The sequence below is a fragment of the Brassica napus genome, chromosome C1, assembly GCF_020379485.1.
Source record: "Brassica napus cultivar Da-Ae chromosome C1, Da-Ae, whole genome shotgun sequence".
In the NCBI taxonomy this organism is placed as follows: Eukaryota; Viridiplantae; Streptophyta; class Magnoliopsida; order Brassicales; family Brassicaceae; genus Brassica; species Brassica napus.
This window is the reverse complement of record NC_063444.1, coordinates 28,750,266-28,770,679: the sequence shown is the minus strand read 5'-3', so window position 1 is coordinate 28,770,679 and position 20,414 is coordinate 28,750,266. Positions and strand designations below refer to the sequence as shown.

Below are 20,414 nucleotides of genomic sequence, written 5' to 3'. Positions count from 1 at the left end.
AAGTCTTCTCGGAAGTCTTCAGAAGTCTTCTCGAAATACTTAAATTTTAAGCAGAAAATTAAAGCGAGAAATTAAAATTTAAGCAGCACATTAAACCACATGACTTGATATTCGTGAAATTATTTAACACTTTTGAAAGTTAAAAAAATATCTTAAAGTTATTTAACACTTTTAAAAATACAAGTTTACAAAAAGTAACAAAGAAGACTTTCACGAAAGTCTTCTCCCATAAGACTTCTTAATAAATCTTCTTGGATTAGCTGAAAACATTAATAAACATGAATGTTAGTACCTCATGATTATCACCAATTAAGTTATCAATTTAATTCAGTAGCCCCAATAGTGACTAATATACATGAATTAAAAAGAAAATGTTAAAAAATCTTTATACTTTTAGAGAAATATTAAACATTGACGTAGAAGACTTCTAGGAAGTCTTCCATTAAGGTCATTTTTTCAATTAAAAATTTACAAAGAAAGACTTCCAAAAAAGTTTACTCTAGATCAGAATTCTCTCGAAGTCTTTCCTTGTAAATATTGGTTTACTTTTGTTTTCAAAAAAATGCAACTAACCGAATTGTATCAGAAAATTTAGTTTCTCTAGATTATTTCTATATAAAAAATTTCCAGGGAAGTCGTCTCAATTATCAGAATAAAAATCGGGATGACTTCCAATAAGTCTTCCCATAGAAGGCTTACATATAAGTCTTCTAATAAAAATTAAATATTTAAATTTTATTTATCAACTGTAAAAGTAACCTAAGACCACTTCCAACGACAGTGATAAGACTTTCACTGACAGTTGAGACGATTTTCCAGGAAGTCTTATGTAGAGAAATTTTAGAGAATGTCAAGTCACAATTGGTCAATTGCAAAACTAACATGTTTATCCGAGAAGACTTCCCGGTAAGTCTTCTCATTTTTATGTTAAAAAAAGTTCTTTCTAAAAACCACACCAAAAGTCAATTGCAAAACTAACATATGCATTGACCATAAGACTTCCTTATAAGTTTTCTCTGACAAGATGACTTATACGAAAGTCTTCTTTGGTGAACTGATCTTAAAAAATTAAAAGATCGTTGTTAGATCCAATGAGATTCATGTTTACATTTTCCAAGCACACATCACTTCTTAATGAAAGTTATTCACTTGTTCTTGACCAAGAATCATGAACTTAAGTAACTCAAATAAGCTTAAAATTTTTAAATAAAAACTTGGGATTTTGGGATGAAATAAGAAAGGAAGTGAAAAGGAAATGATTTTTGTGTGTAAAAAATAAGAGTATGAATATGTATATGTTGATTTTAGGTGCATTTAGAGCTTGAAATTGGTTGTTCATAGTGGTAAATGTATTTATCACAATAGCAATATTGTAAATAAAAAAGGAAGACGAAGATGATTGAGTAAAACTAACATTTTCGAAAAAAATAGACAAAAAATAACGGCATTTTTGTGAATAATTCGAATTTATAGGGTGAATAGGAAAAAAGAAAGTTTCAAAAAATCATGGTTTAGTTTTACATTTGATTTTTTTTTTTGAGTCATTTTTGTAAAAAATCCATTAAATTTTGTATAAAAAATACGTGTTTTTAAAACTTAGGAGAAAACCTTGTTTTTTATTATAACAGAGGTTCGAATTCGATTAATTTTAAGACAACGACCTTTATTTAGTAAGATGAATGAAGATATATAATCCATAAACACAAAGTAATAAATGCAGGAAAATAACCTGCAAAAGCAAGACTACTCGTTTTATAAGAAAATACAATACGAATAATGGTGTCGCTAATAAGAAAAATAAATCAGGAATATAGATGAAATGCAAAGGCTAATGGAATAATTATGACACTGAGAAAAAGAGAATAAGGTGTGTTTGGCGCATCGCTCGTCTTGCTAGCTGATGGACCCGACCCTAATCCTTCGGGTGATTCCGCACCTATCGAAATTAAATCATTAGTATTTTGACGTTTATTGTTTTCCCAAGAATTGCTATATGAATTTAACTTGATTTGGTATTAACTGGGTTTATTGTTCTGTAACCGTACTAACTGAAACCCAGTAGAATCTAAAAACAAAATATTCATACATTAAACTGAAACTATGAAGTAGAACATTTACCTGAAGTTGGAGCGAAGGCTGGGGACGCTTCCTCTTTGCCCATAGCTTCCGGTGCCCCAACTGGAATTCCAAACACTATTGTCGCCAAAACAAAGGCAATTGCGTTGGTATTTCATTCGTTGTAAACTCCAATGTCTTGGTATGAATGAATGAGTCATACAAAAAATTATCATTTTTTTTTTTTTGAAAAGCAAAAAATTATCATTTCTCAGATCTCTTTCTATATATAGTTTACACCTGCCACATTATTTTGATTTCTGTAAATTTGGCTATCAAAATCATTAATCAATTAACATAATGCCTTTTTGGAGTTCTAGTAGGGTCTTTGTATAAGGTTGGGGTCGATTCTCATATTTTCTGGGTCATTCCGATACTAGGCATTTGGCCCCAATTAGATATTTAGAAATTTTCGGTTCAGATCAGTTTTTGTCTGGTCCGGGTTGGTTCATGGCTATAATTTAAATACCTAAAATTCTGTGGTATATTTTGGGTTTTGGTAGGTTCGGATATCTAAGATACAAAAAGATCCGCTAGACCCAAACTGAAGACCCAAAAGAATACATGAAACCCGAACCAAGACCTATGGGTCCAAAAGTATATACTCAACCGGTACTTTAGATTTGGAACCAAACCAAAATATGTATTTTTGGATCGCTTTTGATTCATGTTTTCAGATCCAGATTAAATGTCCGGCCTAGTTATAACATAAACATAAAATGTATAGATCCAAACATTTCAACTTATAAAATTTTTATTAAAAAAAACTTATAAATTTTTCTTAAAAAGTTTCCTTAAATTTAGACTTATATATTTACTCATATTAGCTTCTTAATTAAAAAAAAAATCAGAAAATAAAATGGTTAAGTTTTTTTGCATGCAAGAGGATTTTTTTTTTTAATTCAGAGTGAAAGTTGAAGATTACGTGAACAAAGTGAGGGATCCGGAGTAACGACGCCACAAACTCCGGGAAGCTTGAGAGCCTTTGCCTTATCAATCTTGATTCCATACTGAGCCGCCATATCTCCGCCGAGCAGGTAACAGAGGCATTGTGGCGAGCTATCGACTAGGCCGGCAAGCTCCGGACAGCAAGCTTTGTCTGGATTGGCCGCACCACCACCGTTTCCAACCTGAACGTACGAAAGACAGTCGGTCATGTTCAACAGATTCGTCATGCAGTCTGGTGCACCCGAAGGTCCTGAGGAAGGAGATGGAGCCATTTGTTCTGACACGCTAGCTGATAACAATCCTGTAATCAGAATAGCGGCTATTACTGCAACGTTAGTCATTGTTCTTCGCGTTTGTGTGAGAGAGGATTTGTGTATCAAACCTTGTAAGCGGAGCAATGCTATATTATAGTAGGTTTTTAGTTAGGTGCCATTAATGCGTGTTTATAACTACCACCGACCCTCTTTTTATAATTCTAAATTTGTTAAAATTGCTTTTATTAATTTTGGGCAACTTCTCGTATACTCCAAAAACTGTGAGTTTTTAATTTATCTATTCAATGTATGGTTGGGAAGGAAACAATCAAACAAATAAATTTCCCTACCGACAAAATATATGGATTTCTGTTCATAACTCCCTAGACCAAATATATGAGACGTATTGTTTAATGAGCACGTATTGCGGCTAGGGCTCCCGAAGGCGATTCTAGGCGATCATGGAGGTAACCTTACAGATCAGATTTTTCATTGAAATTTCGATCTTCATCTGATCGTTACGTCCATTTGCGTAGTAATCAGCCGGTGCTTCCTCTCCTTGACGGTACAGACATTCAAATCCGTTGCTTCTCAAACACTCATCATCGTAGTTGCTGTTTCTCCACCTCCTCAAGGCGTCTCTTAGCATATTCAACGTTTCGGTAGACTTCTTGTGTCAGGATACTTTGGTCTTGATACGTTGTGCTCTAAAGTTTGGTGGATCTGGTCGATCTAAACCCAAATGGCGATGAGTATGGCGAATCCTTTGTAGATCTCCATTGAGATCTTTGAGACTCGGCGGTCCGACGCTGTTATTCTTCACTGTCCTCCTCTGTTACTCGCTTGTACCAGATCGATCATCTCTGTTTTCATCATTGTCTCTTGCTTTCTGTTAAATGGCGTCCTTGCGTTATGATGGTTGAGAGTCGTTTTGGTAAGAACCCGCTAGTTCTGATCTCTTGATCCTTACGTTTTCTGTCTCGGGCTTCAATTACGGTGGGATCGCTACTTGGTGTATCCGTTTCCCTGCTCACAATCTCACGACGGCCAACGTCATAGCGTAACACATTACCAGACCTGAATCAGCATTCTAAGGTGGATCATTTTTGCTAGTGCTTATTAACGTACGGTCTTTGTGGATACATCATCGGAGGATCATTGCTTCTCCTTTCAACTGAAACCAAGCTCCTTCCTTCGTACATGAATCATCTGTGTTAATACAGGGGTGGTGATGAGATTACCTTCTCAATAATATATGTTAGCCTTTGCTACATATCTTTGGTCTTAACATTAAGAACCTACTTTGCTATTGAGCTTGCGAGTTATTAGCCTTTGATATAGCTCTGCTTTGGGGCAATTCTTTTTCTTAAAAGAAAATGAAAGACTTGCTCTAATCTGTGTTACTAAGCATTGTTTATGAGTTTATATTATAAAGATAATTTCATTGAATTCACTTTAAAATATGGACACACAGAACATGAAGAACCATTCATCCATTGAGGATTTTGGGATCATGACATACCAGGTACTATCTTGTCTTCACTTATGAAGCCACTTAGTTGGAACTGTCTAGGGATAGGAAATGACCTCATAGTTCAGCGTCTCAAAGAGGATGCATCAGAAATTAAACATCGTCTAGAAATACTATTTCTTTCAGAAACGAAGAATAGAAAGTCTTTGTTGTAGAACCTTCAAGTTGATCTAGGATATGATCAATTGTTCACTGTTGAACCAATTGGCCAAAGCAGAGGGTTAGCTCTGTTATTAATGGACAATCTCCGTGTTAATGTTCTGTTCTCAAATAATCGAATGATTGACGTTGAAGCAGTCATTGATGGAGTAAAAGTATTTATGACTTTTGTTTACGGGGATCCTAACGTCTTACACGTTTTGCCACTACGCGATCTGGACCATGGTTTATGATCGGTGATATTAGTGAGATAACAAGGCCCAATGAAAAAGGAGGTAGGACAGGCAACGCTCTGATAGCTCGTTCTTGCCTTTTAAACAGATGTTGAGTGACTGTGGCATGTTGGAGTTTCCTTTTACCGAAAATATGCTGTCATGGAAGATTGGCATGAGAAGTTTCCTCACACTGCTGTAAAATACATGAGACTTTGGGGATCAGATCATTGTCGGTCCTAACAAATATTCTCAAAAAACCAACAAAGAAATCTAAGACATTAAAATTTGATAAAAGGTGGCTAGATAATGAGGAATTGAGGCAAGTTATCCTCGAGGGATGGAAGTCTTCGGATCTCCCTCCTGAAGCAAATATTATGGTGCATATTTCGAGTTGTCGCAGAGCCTTGAGCCAGTGGAGGAGACAACATAATTTCAATTCTGAGAAACTGGTGGAGGAGCTTAAAGAGAAGGTTGACGATCTATATTCTAATGATGATGCTACCATTGAGAAGATAGCAGATGCTCTAAAGGAACACTCTCTGATGATGCTATTAAGGCATAGGAGGAGTTCTGGAAACAAAAATGTCGAGTATTTTGGTTAAGAGAAGGCAACAGAAGTACAAAGTTTTTTCACGCTTTGACTAAGCAAAGGAGAGAGAGGAATAGAATCACACAACTCCTAGACGGAAACGAGAATGTTGTTGAGGATGAGGAAGGACTGGTAGCCATTGCTACTAGTTACTTTAGGCAGATTTTTGAGTCATCTTAACCCATAAGAGATAGGGGAAGTGTTATCCGAGGTTTCAACAACAATCAATGAGACGATAAATGATGATCTTACAGCCCCAGTCACTGAGTGGGAGGTGAAATTGGCTCTCTTTGTATGCATCCAGAAATGGCTCCAGGGCCAGATGGGATGACAGCTCTGTTCTATCAGAAATTCTGGGATATTGTAAACGACGATTTAACCCATATGGTTAATCAATTCCTTTCCGAAGGATCGATGGCAAGTAGACTGAATGATACTAATATCTGCCTGATCCCAAAAATAACTAAGCCAACTGAGACTCTCAGTTCCGTCCCATTAGTCTGTGTAATGTCAGCTACATGATAATATCTAAGGTCTTATGCCAGAGATTGAAGAAAGTTCTACCAGATAGTTCTACCAGATAGAATTTCAGAAACCCTGTCATCCTTTGCTGTTGGAAGACAAATTACAGATAATATTATGATTGCTCAAGAAATGTTCCATACACTGAGAATGAAACCTAGTGGGCGAAATAAACGGATGGCCATTAAGACATATATGAGTAAAGCATATGATAGGATGGATTGCTCGTTCATTGAAGCAGTGATGCGAAAGATGGGAATTCATTGGGCCAAATGGGAGAAGATCTGTTTACCAAGGGAGGATGGCAGAATTGGTTTCCGTATGATCCATGAGTACAACATGGCTTTACTAGCAAAACAACTATGGAGGTTAATTCAATACCCTTATTCGTTACTGACTCGTGTTTTGAGGGGAAGATACTACAGAATGAGTTCGCCTTTACAAATAATCTCTGTAAGCAGTTCATCATATGTGTGGACCAGTATTTCAACTGCTCGAAAGCTAACTGCTATTGGGAATCAGGCAGAAGACATATTCAGGATATGAGGTTAAAGTGTGGGAGGATCCTTGGATCCCTACAACACCAGCTAGACCGGCTCGCCCTTCAGCCCCAGTCTTGCACCCGAACATGATAGTCAGCGACCTTATTGATCAGGAATCGAAAGAATGGGATGTTCGACTACTAGAGGATTATGTTTCCCCTGTTGATAAACCTTTCATAAGAAGTTTGGCCATAAGCTACGCTCATCGTCGTGACACATTCTGTTGGAACTACACCAAAATAGTCAGTATACAGTTAAATCTGGTTATTGGGTAGCTCGAAACTTATTGAAGGCTGAAGAAGATAAGGAGGTACTAGAGCAGTCCAGTATAACTAAGCTTCAAGCCTTTGCTTGGACGATAAAAGCGCCTCAGAAAATATGTCATCTTATATGGCAATTGATAACAGGTCATGTGGCAGTAACGAGGAATTTGATACAAGCGTAATATGAGATGCGATAACTATTGCCCGCGATTTGGAGAACCAGAAGAGTCTGTTACTCATGCCATCTTCGAAGGCCCGCCAGCTCTACAAGCTTGGTCCCTATCAGCAACACCCACAAGTCCTGATATATTTCCGGTGCCGAGTGTTTATGCTAATATGAATTATCTATTCTGGAGAAAGAATAGCATTGTCGAGCCAGAATTAGATAGGGATCCTTATCCCTGGATAATCTGGTATATTTGGAAGGCCCGAAATGACAAGCTCTTTAGGGGGATAAACAGGGATCCAGTGGAGCTAGTTCGTTATGCAAAAGTGAGTGTCAAGCATGGTTCAACGCAAATGAGATGGTGCCATCTATTCCACAAGATCACATTATTGAGGAACCCCAAGTCTTAAGCTTGGGTAATATATGCATGATAAATGGGACTTGGACATCTACATCACAATTCGGTGGGTGTGGATGGGTTTGGCTAGACAGATTGGGAAATGTTCAACTTATGGGGACACGAAATTACCCACGGCGAGAGTCTGCCTTGCATTCAGAAGTGGAAGCACTACGTTGGGCGAGGGAGAGTATGCTTCAGCATTCAACATGTCAGAGCTTTAGGACGGATTGCAAAGATCTGATCGCCATGATTAAGGAGCCCCATGCTTGGCCAAGCTTTGCAGCAGAATTGGAGAGGAAAGAGACTCTGCAAATATGCTTTCCGAACTTCAAGATCATTCATATTCCATGAGCGCAAAATCATATTTTGGAATCTTTAGCTAGGACTGTGAGGTCTTTCTATAGAGATTTATGTTTTATTGGTTGTTCTATTCTGGTCTGGTTACCCAGACCACCTCAAGTTTGAGTAATAGAATAGTCTTTCGTTGTCAAAAAAAAAAGAAGCAAATATATGAGACGTTAAAGGAAGGGTTACAGGCACAGACCTCAGAAATAACATATTCCATTTTGATTTTGACTAAGAAGAAGATCTTGTTATGGTCTTCAGCAAGAGGCCTTGCCACTTTATCAAATGGTATTTTCTCTTGAAAGATGGAATTCTCATGTGGGTGCCTCTTTCCCAAACACCGAGAGTTTGTGGGTTCAGACCACATGAATTCTGACGCAATTCTGGTTAAAACCTATCTCCGGAACCCTAGAAAAAAGAATGGGAGCCGTCAACGACGTTGACGAAAAGAAGGCAAAACTCCAAGTTGAGTGAAACGGTGACTTCCCTCTGAAATTTTCTTTGTGTGCGCAACTATCTACTGGAGAAATTGTTCATGTCTCATTGGTATACATTAACCTCCATAGCTATAGTCGTACATGCTTTCATATCTCTCATGAGAAAGATTCATGCCCTCAACTATCTGAAGAACAAATACAAGCAAAGAGGCTTGACAGAGATAACTAAACAGACGGTTTGTCAAACGGGAAGAATATCCAAGAATTGTTGATAGCTCAAGAAGGAAAGTCATGTGGATAACAAACAAAACTCGACGCAGCTAAAATACGTGAAAACAAAATCTACTTTTTCAAAAGACTTCACTTCCGTTCTCCAAACAAGGATGAGTTGTAAGGAGGTGTACCCGCAAACGACAGTATGAAGACTCCTTTGCACTGAGAAAAATAATAGATAAGGCAAAGCTTGGGGGTGAGGCTTCTGCACGAGAGGAGATTGGTACTGGCAATCCACTGGATTGAGGGAGAGCTGTAATCTTTCTCCAGTCTTTGGACACTCACAAAAATGTTCCTGATCTTAATCTTTAGACACCGAAGCAGAGTACAATCTCAGTTGAGCATCGTCATAAAAGATATTTTTTCCTGAATCTTGAGAAAAAAATCATCAACATACCAAAAGATGAATGAAAAATTACCAGATCGGGAGGAGGTTTCAGAGACCGAAAGTAAAGCAAAGAAAATCTGAAATTTTGAGAATCTCAAGCCCATGATTGATAAATGCAATCCCAATTCAACCTACAATTACTGCTCTAATTGAGGGCACATAGAAGAGTTAGTATGAACAAACCTTTAAAGAGGAAGGAGAGGAGCTCAAATACAATACATGCCTCACGATGCAGAAACATCCAAAAGTGAGTGAAGGACATGATTCGGGGAAAATCTTAGGAAATACATTCTTCGATGATGAAGAAGACTGGACGAGAACTTAGGGTCTCTTGAAATAGGAAGAGGATTGTCTCTTGGACTTGGAGGAGAATGATCTCGTAGATGAGGACTCTCGTGATGAGGAGTTTATGTAGGAGAATGATTAAGAGGATCAATTCTAAACTTTGCATTAAGATTAACCATATGAAGAACTTATTATTTTCCTTAGTATTTCTATCAGTTTAACAATCCATTTAGTGACCCTTAAAGAACTCCTAAATCTAACAAGTGAATTACTCGTACATAGAACATCATAGATATCTGACTAAACTGCATGAATGGAATAGAGTAAAAAAAGGAATTCAAAATCTTCTCTTTGAAGGAGTTCATATCCCTCTCTCCAATTCTAATCTATATGTTCCAAAATGATGTGTAGCCTAAATAGTGGCCGGATAATAAACTAATATATAGGCTAAACAAGTGTAGGGGCTTCTTTGCAAATTAAAAACTTATAGGAAAAAGTGAAATTCTTGAGAATCGAGCCGCATTGCAATTTCGCATCACCATCGGTCGACGCCAAGGAAACGTCGAGCGACGCTACAAACTAGTCACGTTTCTCCTTTCTGCACAGCTACGGGCTTCCTTCCTTTTAAGTTCCATTTTGCTCCAGAATCACCAAAGTGCTCCAAATCACATTTAAACCTGTAAATAACCTAAAACAGATTAGAAGAAAATAATAAAGACTCTAAATATAGCGTAATATATGGCCTAAAAGTAGTAAATTTTAGGAGCTATCAACTCCCGCAAACTTATATTTTTTCTTGTCCTGAAGTAAAAACATAGACTACCTATGTGTTCAAATAATTACTGGAGTAAAGAGTCCATGTGTCATTGAAAACATAGGGACTCACCAGCTCCTTAGAACACCACCATCACCTCTACAATGTTGCAACCACATCTGAGGCATTTCCATGTTCTCAGCCCTAGCTTAGCAACATTGTCATACCAAAACTTAGCAGATACCGCCTAACATACCCCTCTACTAACCTCATTTCTCAAATAAAAAGGTGTAGGATTTACTCTCGGAGTATCGATCAATGGAGACATGGACTCTTTACTCCATTAAGTATTTGAACACATAGGTAGTCTTCTCTGGTATCTTCCCTTCATCTTTCTCTCTTCCCTTCCTCTTTTTTCTCTTGTTGTATCTTTTTTTTTTTTAATTTTCTTTTTCAGCTCTGCAAAGTGTAGACGAATAATGGGTTCTTAGGAAATTTTCCTACCTCTCGCTTCCAGTTTTGTGTGATCATCCCTTTGAGTTAGAATAGTGGGGTCACATGAAATTTCCAAATCTCTCTACATCTCAAGGAATCATCTCAATCTTTTCTTTCTTCTTTAGATGCTGAAGAGAGGAGAGAGAGGAACCAGAAACACACGGTCTTTTGCCTTCCAAACCTGGAGGAGGAATCCGATCCATTGTATACCAAGCCCCAAGACAAGAGATTTGAATTGATTATGTCTGAGGTCAGCTTCGGCTTCTTCAGACATTCTTAGCAAATGTGGATGTTAGAGGCATGTTGATCCCTTTGACGTTCCATTCAATATCACCTGCAAATCAGCAACTCATAATGGTGCTAGAGAGTGGTTAGGCGGCATTGTTCTAGGAAAACTTTCCTCATCCCCAACTGGCTAGGTTTTGACTCAATAAAACGACTCAGTGACACTAAAAGCAAAACACAATGTCAGTAACTGCCTCCCCTAGACATAAACAACACGTCCCTGGTGTTATACAATCAAAGATTGGTGATGGAAATAAATCGGAGATGGCCTGAAATTGAAAAAAAAACTTGTACCTCATATTTCTAACCAACGTCGAATGACACTAACATGGCATCGATCGATGCTTCTAAGTTAGAATGTTTTCTGTTTTTCCAATGTTTTCAAACATGAATATCTCCAAGAACTTCTCTGCAAATCACTATAACTTAAATAAATAGCAACATAATCATAGATAATACCAAATTTTGATCATCCTAAAGCGTAGAAGTAAAAATAGATGAAGTTCAACTGATTTGATAAAAACATAAAAAGTACATAAGGAAAGAAAAACAAATTGGACTACTCCTCTTAATCCACCTCATATGACTCCTCTGGATTATCTCCAGACTCTTCAGCAGCTGGTGATGGGGAGCGTGCTCTGGTGCGTGGCTGGCTCATACTAATGCTCTAGGAGCGTTCTCTGGTGTGTGGCTTGCATCATCACCAATATCATCTAGCACTCCCTCTTTGTAGGTATCCTACTGTTGAAATCCCAAGGTGCATGAAGATGGGAGTAAGAAGACTCCCAACAAACTTCTTCCTTGCACCTGGTCCGGTAAAAGGCTTGGTCTTTAGTGAAACCAAGTACTCAGCAAAAAGGGCTTCCAAGTTTATCATGTGAAAAAACTACAGTGGTTATAGTTGATCCTGAATGAGAGGCTTGATGGAAAGATACAACAGAAACAATTTGTGAACTCTCACCTTCTTTTGCTCCATCTTGCAGCAAATGGTGTTGTTGATTACTTTCACGAAGAAACCCAAGGTGAGATGCCAAATGTTTGTCAAATTAGTCCCACTGGGCGTATAGTCTCCTATCCCAGTTAAACTTCAGAGTTTATACTAACAATGGAATGAGTCTAGTATGGTGATGCCAACAGCATGACGGTCTGGAAAACGTTAGATGTCGCACAAGTCGGGGATAGACACGTATGCCATATATCCTGGATGCAGAAAGTGATGGAACCCTCGTACACTCTCTTAAGGTTTGGATTCTTGTAGTAAACCCACACAGAAACCATAAATATCTCACCATATCAGGGTATATATCATAGAATTTAGTCGCCATGGTTCTCAGTCCAAGCCTCTTGATCAATGCCACTACGTCCCTCTCAGTGCCCATACCGTGACAAAGTCAACGAACCGAGTGGGGTGAATCTCAACCGAAACCACTCATTGTAGAACATGGTGTCATAATCCTCCCACCCCTTGGAAAAGACTATATATCCTTTGGGGCTATCCCCTAGTTACGCTCAACTGCGAGCTTCTCATTCTCGTCTTTAGGCCATGAATGAGAAAATCTGTTGGCTAAGGTGTTGACAGGTGGTGTCAGTGCTGCTGATCTAGACGTCTCGCCCATGTACATACGAGCTCTCGCAAAAAGTCAGTAACTTTCGTCTTGGAATAAGGAGCGTCAAACGACGTCACCAGGGTATCTCTCGATGCTGCACAGTTTTCTCGATTCATCAGTCGCGAGATCAAAATTCATCCCGCTCAAACGATTTTGATTATCAATGGCGTCGAACGATGCTACCATCTTAACTATTTCAACACCCTAAATCGTGCTAAGCAATTCTAGATCAAAGTTTCCCCTAAGATTTTCTAACCAAGTTAAATCCTTCAAAAATCATGAGATTTTGAGAACATACCTTGTAGATCGGATGAATGAGTGAACTAAACAAGTATATGAGTGAAAATTGAGGGGGTTATGGTTTGAAATCAGCAAAATCGACTTGAGATTGAGGGAGAAATCACCCTTTTAATTTTTTAGGAAGAGGAGTTTTGAGAAAATAATTAAAGGACTAGGCTTTTTAAAGAGCCCGTGTCTTGAGATACCAACATTAATGACACTAGAGTAGCATCGATCAACGCTATTCGATTTTTAAAAAAATTAATTCTCAAATCCGAACAAAAACTCAGAAAATCAAATAGAACAAGATTAAAAACTTAAAGTGTACATACTTACAAGTAGATTTCCTCCCATCAAGCGCTTGTTTAATATCATTAGCTTGACGGACATGCCTGATCAACCATGGGTAGGTGTTTCTAGAGGCACAAAGTTGCTGTCTTGAATCTCCCAATAGTGCTTTTATCCTTTGTCCATTTATAGTGAGTTCATGGTCTCTGGAGTTAAATAGAACGATGGCTCTGTATGGTCTGACTTCCTTGATGGTAAAGGGACACGACCAACGAGAACACAAATTTCCAAAAAATAATTTTAAACGAGAGTTATACAGAAGTACTTGATCATTGGGTTTGAAGTGCCTCGAGATGATATTCTTGTCATGATAGGCCTTAGTTCTTTCCCTGTACAATTTTGTGTTTTCATAGGCATGATGCCTTATCTCATCTAATTCATTCAGCTATGTCAATCTCTTTTCCGCAGCAGGCTTGATGTAAAAAAAAAATCATTTTCATAGCCCATGCTACCTTGTGTTCTAACTCCACTAGGAGGTGACATGCTTACCCGTGAAAAAGATGAATGGTGTAGTCCCAAGTGGTGTTTTGAAGCAGTTCTGTAGACCCAAAAAGCATCATCCAACTTCATAGACCAGTTTTTCCTAGTTCTCCCTACAGTCTTTAAGATCTCATTGATATAACGGTTGGAGACTTCTACTTGTCCAATGGTTTTACGGTGATAAAGAGTGGCCACTCGATGATGAAATCCATACATTCTCAACAGTTTCTCAAGCACTTTGTTGATGACGTGAGTTCCTCCATCACTTATGACAATTCTAGGTATTCCAAATTTGGGAAAATGATGGTCTTGAACAGCTTTAAAACAACAATGACATTTTTTCTCTTACTTACTATTGCTTCTACCCACTTGGATACATAATTGACAGCAACAAGGATGTACTTGTTCCCTTGAAAAGAAGGGAAAGGGCCCATGAAATAAATACCCCGCAGTTGAAAACTTCCTTGAGTATGTAATTATTCTGCATATCGTGTCTCTTGCTGATTTTTCCTTTCCTCTGTCAAGCATCATACTGAGATTTATTGAGCGTCCTGAAACATGGTAGGCCACCAGAAACCTGCTTGTAGAACTTTAGACACTTTCTTGAATGTGGCGAATCGCCAGCATAGTCAGAACTATGATAGTGAAACAAAACACCAGGAACCTTCGATTCAGCGATGTCGCGCCTGTATATTCCATCTGAGCAGTGCTTTTACAAGTATGATTCATCCCAATAATATCTTCGGATTTCTCTTAGGAATTTTTTTGGCGTATCTTTTGAAGTCATCGTGCTCTACTTCAGCAGCGAGTTAATTTGCGATATCAGCATACCATGGTCTATATGAGTCAGCCCTGGTTAACGCGTACACCCCCATAATTGAAGTTTGACCTCTAATAGAAACTAGGTTCGTCTGTAAAGAGTGTCGAGCAACCCCCTACAAATTCTTATCCCAACATGTAGACATTTTCAGTAGGTAAGAAGTCATCTATGGGTATGTTATCCTCAATCCTAATTCACAAAAGATGATCAGCGGCTCCATTTTCCACGCCTCTCTTGTCCTTAATCTCAATGTCGAACACTTGCAGAAGCATAATCCATCTTAGAAGCCTTGGCTTTGAATCTTTCTTTTAGAGGAAACACGGGAGCAAATTAAGTCTCTGTGGGGTTGAATTAGGGAAGCCCATGATATGGAGAAGAGATATGCAGACCAACGTCGAAAGACCTTGTGTTCGAGGTGAGAGATGTGGGAACCGAATTTTGCACTGTCGATTTCCATTTAAATTAGGAAAGTTAGGAAAACCCTAATTTCCCAGAGGTCCCGGATATCTGTTAAACCACACGCCGAGCAATCAGAACACGCAATTAAAGACGAAAAGAAATAAGAAATCGTAAAAGAGAGCAAAAGGAGTTTTATTCCGAATCCGCGTATGAGCGTTACAACAAGGTAGAAGCCTTGGCTACGAGAGCTGTCGGCGAGATTCCTAGTTCTAACAACCTATGACTGCAAAACCTAGTTGAGTCGCAGCTCGATATAACAAAAACGAAAAGTTGCCTAATTGCTCTAAGTGCTAAGTTTTCTCTGAGAAAAGTCCTTCCTCCATGCCTCTCGCCTAGGACTCCTTATATACTGGCTCCAAGGTCAGTTTACGCTTTTTCCCTTCTGCCCTTAAGCCGCCATAGCATAAAAATGGAGATATTCCATTTTTTCCGATCTTCGTAATTATCTTCAAAATTTCGTATTTATCCGCGGAAACTTGACATTTATCTTTCCTTGCGAACCAAGCGTAAATCGTCATGCGGCTTACGGGCTGTTGGTTAAGAAATCGTAAGTTGGGCCTCGAGTCATGTCTTAGGTCCCTTTGGGCCGTCTTCCGACTCGAAGCGTTTATTATGGCTTCCTTCGATAAAGAACAAACTTTTCGCGGTTTTTACGGTAAAGTTTGATCGATAACTTAGAATGGCGGGGAGTCGTGAAATGGGTTCGCTATGGTCTTCGGGAGATAGCATCGAAGGGTAGACGAGAACGCATGGACTAATGTCGTATCGACGTTTCGGAGGAGCTCGGTCGCTACGTAGCGACCGAACTTCGGTTCGAGCTCGGTCGCTACGTAGCGACCGAGCCTTGGCTCGAACTCGGTCGCTACGTAGCGACCGAGCGGAGCACGTGTTCGGTCGCTGCGTAACGATCCTTTTCGAGCTCTTGTCGGATGACTCGCGTTTCCTCCACAAAGCTTTTCGTAAAGAAGAATCTATTTCGAAAAAGTATTTGTCGAAAAAGGTTTCTACGTTTTCTTTTCGGAGATTTGGACGTTAACTTCGTCGCAACCGTTTTCGACCCCAACAGTCGCTACGTAGCGACCGAGCTTCGGTGAGAGCTCGGTCGCTACGTAGCGACCAACTTTTGCGCTGGTTTCTACGCGGCAACCTTGTTCGCGTCTTTCTCCGATGTTTCGTGAATGTGTTTTCTCCGCAAGATTCTTCGTAAAAATAAATCTTTTTCTAAGATTTATTTTTCGTAAAAACGTTCATGCTGATTTTTACGGACTTTCAGACATTGATTCCGTCGTGACCGATTTTGACCCCAACAAGAGATAGGGTCTACCTAACAACGATAACTTTTTTGGGTTGGGCGAGAATTTCTAAGAGGGGTGAGTTAGATCTGAGGTACATACAAGCTTGACATTCTGGAAACCATGAAAGCATTTCACAATGTATTAAATGTGTCCCAATTTAAAAAGTGTCTGGCAGAACACGATGTAACCGTTACCACAATACCTCATGATTTGAACCCGCACCTTACCTTGGAGGCTCCACCTGTCCAAAACCTGGATATGATGGAAAAGCAAACCCGTAGGAAAGTAATCAAGACGGTCTTGATACGTTGGGAATGAAACGGGTCTATGGAAAGAACCTTGGAAACAGAGGAGAAGTTGAAATTAGAATATCCTGAGTTATTTGAAGTACGATGGATCTTGATGCAAATTGAGGACATCTCCAAATAAGGTAGGGAGACTTATAACACCATCAGTCCTTCATATGACCAGATATACGCCATAGTAATCGAAGTTGAGATAAAACATTGACATGGATACTATTTAGGCGTGGTCGAGAGGTCAGGTCGGAAGCTTGGGTAGTTTCGTCGACCAAAAATAAGGTCTCGTTTAGCTAAAAATAATATAGTTTAATTTTAGAATTAGTGTAAGCAGCTGAGGTTATCTCATTATAGAGTAGGCCAGATCGGAGCAGCTAGGTAGGCAGCTCGACCAACTAAACCAGCTCGTCGACCAGATCGGCAGCTTAATGAGCTGAGGCGGTTGGGTTTCGTAGTTAGCCAGTTATGGTCGGTTCAACCATTACCATTGGGTCTTGTCGGTGCGGTCAAGTGGTTAGGCTGTTAGCTTAGGGTGGTCTGGATTAGTGTAGTTTAGGCTATGTTAGGTTTTAGACGAGGTGGTTAGTGGGGGTAAAGGTTCGATTGGGTAGTTATGGGCTAAGGGTTACGAGTGGATGAGCGAAGGTTTGTGAGTGCATGGCCGAAAGGACACAAAGATTGGCCGAATGGTCACCAGTGTAACTCACACCATTTTGGCCCTTGGCCAATGGTGTCCCATTGTGCATTTCTCTTTGTTTATAATACTCATCGCCACTTTCTCTTTTGGAATTAATTCCTATTAGAAACCACCATAGAAATCAAGAGAGAAAGAGAGATAAAGAGAGGGAGAGTTTGGTGAAAGAGGGAGCGAGAGAGGGTTAACCAGAAAACGGTTAAGGCCTGGTGGTCGACCCAACCTGGCAAGTGGGCGGATGGACCCGTGAAGCAGTCAGGCAAGGTAGGTTGGCGGTTTGTGGAAAAGACCAAAAGAGTTCCTTTGTGTTTAGATATTTTCTTCCTTTTAATTATTTCTTACTGATGGGATACGGTGAGTGCAATGATGCAGGTTTGGAATCGAGGGTCTATGACTGGCCTATTAGTGGTCATGGCCTTTGGTTCGATTAGGAATTGTGTGTTGGATTTATTAACTATAGTGTGATCGATAAATAAGGCATTGAGGCCGAGTGTATTACCTTTGTTTGGTGGATTCATGTAGATTACTCAAACCAGCTATATATAGACCCTAAGTATGGTCGTATGGTTGGGCAAGGCTAATGGGGAGATCATTTGTATGAGATGCTAGGGAATTGGTTAAGGCAGCCGATGGATTGAAGGAATTCGCCAAGGCCTTCCCTTGGTAATGAACCATACCTAGCGGATCTAAACTAAGTGGCTGGGTGTTTCTTAGATCGATTGGTCAAGATGTTATCAATGCTTAAGAGACTTAGGATGATTGATATGTTAGGAATATATTTTTGGAACTAACCATGTAGGAGAAATGATTCTCCTCACATAGCAATTATAGAGTTCATTGTGCATCATTGAATGTGGCAGGTTCTAAAGATGGTCTGGGTTGACGTTAGACAGGCAGCTGATGGGTCTGAGTGATGTTCGAGTCATTTGGGTCTAGTATTATATAGGATCGATAGTATTCTATTTGAACTATAATGTATCGAATCCTTTATGATTCCGCGTTTTATTGAGTAGTTAGGGAATTCTTGGTTGAGACTCTCACACTTGAATATTACATTTAAACGGGATAAGAATCTAAAATTTGACCGGCTAGACTCGGGTCGCCAATTGGCTCGAGTTGTGTGAGATTGGTTCGGACAAGCATTTGAGTCAAGTCTTACAAGACTTGGATGACTCCCATCATCGAGTACTTAGAGAAAGATACTTTGTCTGGCGATTACAACAAAAGAAAGAGAATCAAAAAACATTTGACAGGATACTGTCTCTCCGTGAGGAAACTATTTAGGACATCCTTCTCCGACTCATATCGAATATTTATACATAAGATATCAGTTCGGTTCTAAGTTTTTTAGGTTTTGTTTGTGTTAAACTATGTTATGGAATTTTAATGCTAAAATTTCAACTTAACTTGGTTTTGAAGAAAAATTCCTAAATTTGAAAGTTACTGTTAACATCAACATATTTTACCGGTAGTGTACTTAGATTATATAAATTCATTAAACAAAATTAGTTCGAAGATATTTTGCGTTAGATATGTAGTTTTCTGAGTTTTATCCAAACCAGACTAGGTTTTAGCAATAATTTTTTAAGAAGTTCAATCGCCATGTTTTATATATATTATTACTGTATTCAGTTGGCAGTTGATGCGTCGGAAAGCATTTGAACGCATTAAAGCAAGAACACGTGTTATACGAATTTGATAAGGCAGCATATAGGAAATATATTAATATTTTCCACGACGACATACATTTCTTTTTTCACAAAGTAATATATGTACAGTGACAATATTATTTATTATTTAAATAAATAAATAATAATGTATGTTAAAAAGAATGTTATCACTATAATAAAGAACCATGTAAATATATACTATATTTTTTTATTAAAATAATTATAAAATTAATTAAAAATGTAGAACAATAATTTTTAACCTTTAAATGAAAGATACATAATTAACTAATGTAATTAAGATATATGAAAATTAGTGATTTTGAATGAAAAAATATTTGATAACAATTATTATATCCTCTATCATTTTTTTAATTTTATATTATTTTTAAAAATTATATATTTAAAATAAATTAAACAATAGCATTAAATATATAATAAAACATAGATTTTTCATATATGTTATATTTTGATTTTTAAAATGACTATAATTTACTAAAACTGTTAAAAGTCTAGCTTTAAAATTTATGTGATTAGTGGTTTAAATTTTAGTTAAGAAAATAAAAATACAACTATATGAGTAGTTAGGAAATCTCATTTAATAAATTTTTTGATTAAAAGTATATACATATATTTTTATTATTTAAATTAAAAAATATATCACATAAAAGTATATAATATTTTAATTTCAAAATTTGCATTGAACAAATACTTAGAACTTAATATTTTATTTTCACAAATTTAATTGAATATTTAAGAATATATAAATTACTAAAATATAAAAATTCCCACATCGAAAATTCGGTCATCCATGGTTAAAAAAATATAAATGCTTATAAAACCATGAGAATATTAATCTTTATTTAATAGATAACCATATTTAAAATTTACTATACACATTGATATCATTTAAATCTAGTTATATATCATATAATATATATATAATTGATTTTTTAAATTTGTTTACCATAAAATGATCGTAAATAAACGAGGGTGATTGTTTTGATTTATGTATTCATGCCAATTTAATTATATACATAATAGTTATTGAATATTTAATTTGGTATATATTTATTATTCTAGAAGTCTTTTATCAAAAAATAAAACATAGTCAATTTTAAATACCCATATATTTTGCCAAACTTTGGAGATTTCATATGAATGTAAAAAAAAAATTCTTAATTTGGAAAATTCAAATATTTATAAAACTTCTTTCAATTGAAAACCTAACGTGCTTATTAGAAAATACTTCTGGAGAAATATAATCGAATTTTTTGTTACAAGAAATAGTTAAAAGACTTAGAAAAAAAACTTCTATGAAAAATACATAAAATAATCAACTGCATAACTAACATATACATTAGCGATGAAACTTCTCTAGATGAAAAAGTCTTCTTAACGAAACAGATGTGAAAAAAATCAAATATCATTTTTACATTCAGTAAAATTTATGTTTAACTTCTACAAGCACACATATTACTTAATAAAAGTTACTTACTC

General features: G+C 37.5%; 1 protein-coding gene and 2 long non-coding RNA genes across 3 annotated transcripts; 1 reads left to right on the top strand and 2 right to left on the bottom strand.

Moving 5' to 3' along the window:
• Window positions 1-1,642: 1,642 nt before the first annotated feature.
• On the bottom strand, window positions 1,643-3,470 carry LOC106376595 (non-specific lipid transfer protein GPI-anchored 2-like). The gene is made up of 3 exons (XM_013816685.3): window positions 3,041-3,470; window positions 2,119-2,193; window positions 1,643-1,936 (listed from the first exon to the last, which is right to left on the bottom strand). Exons 1-3 carry the CDS (start codon window positions 3,402-3,404, stop codon window positions 1,803-1,805), a joined length of 573 nt encoding a protein of 190 aa, XP_013672139.2. The 5' UTR covers window positions 3,405-3,470; the 3' UTR covers window positions 1,643-1,802.
• Window positions 3,471-3,562: 92 nt separating this feature from the next.
• On the top strand, window positions 3,563-4,766 carry LOC111202334. Its single transcript, XR_002655301.2, has 2 exons — window positions 3,563-3,784; window positions 3,854-4,766. It is a non-coding gene; the product is annotated as an uncharacterized LOC111202334 (long non-coding RNA).
• Window positions 4,767-11,388: 6,622 nt separating this feature from the next.
• LOC111202333 lies at window positions 11,389-13,173 on the bottom strand. Its single transcript, XR_002655300.2, has 2 exons — window positions 12,872-13,173; window positions 11,389-12,667 (listed from the first exon to the last, which is right to left on the bottom strand). It is a non-coding gene; the product is annotated as an uncharacterized LOC111202333 (long non-coding RNA).
• Window positions 13,174-20,414: the final 7,241 nt, after the last annotated feature.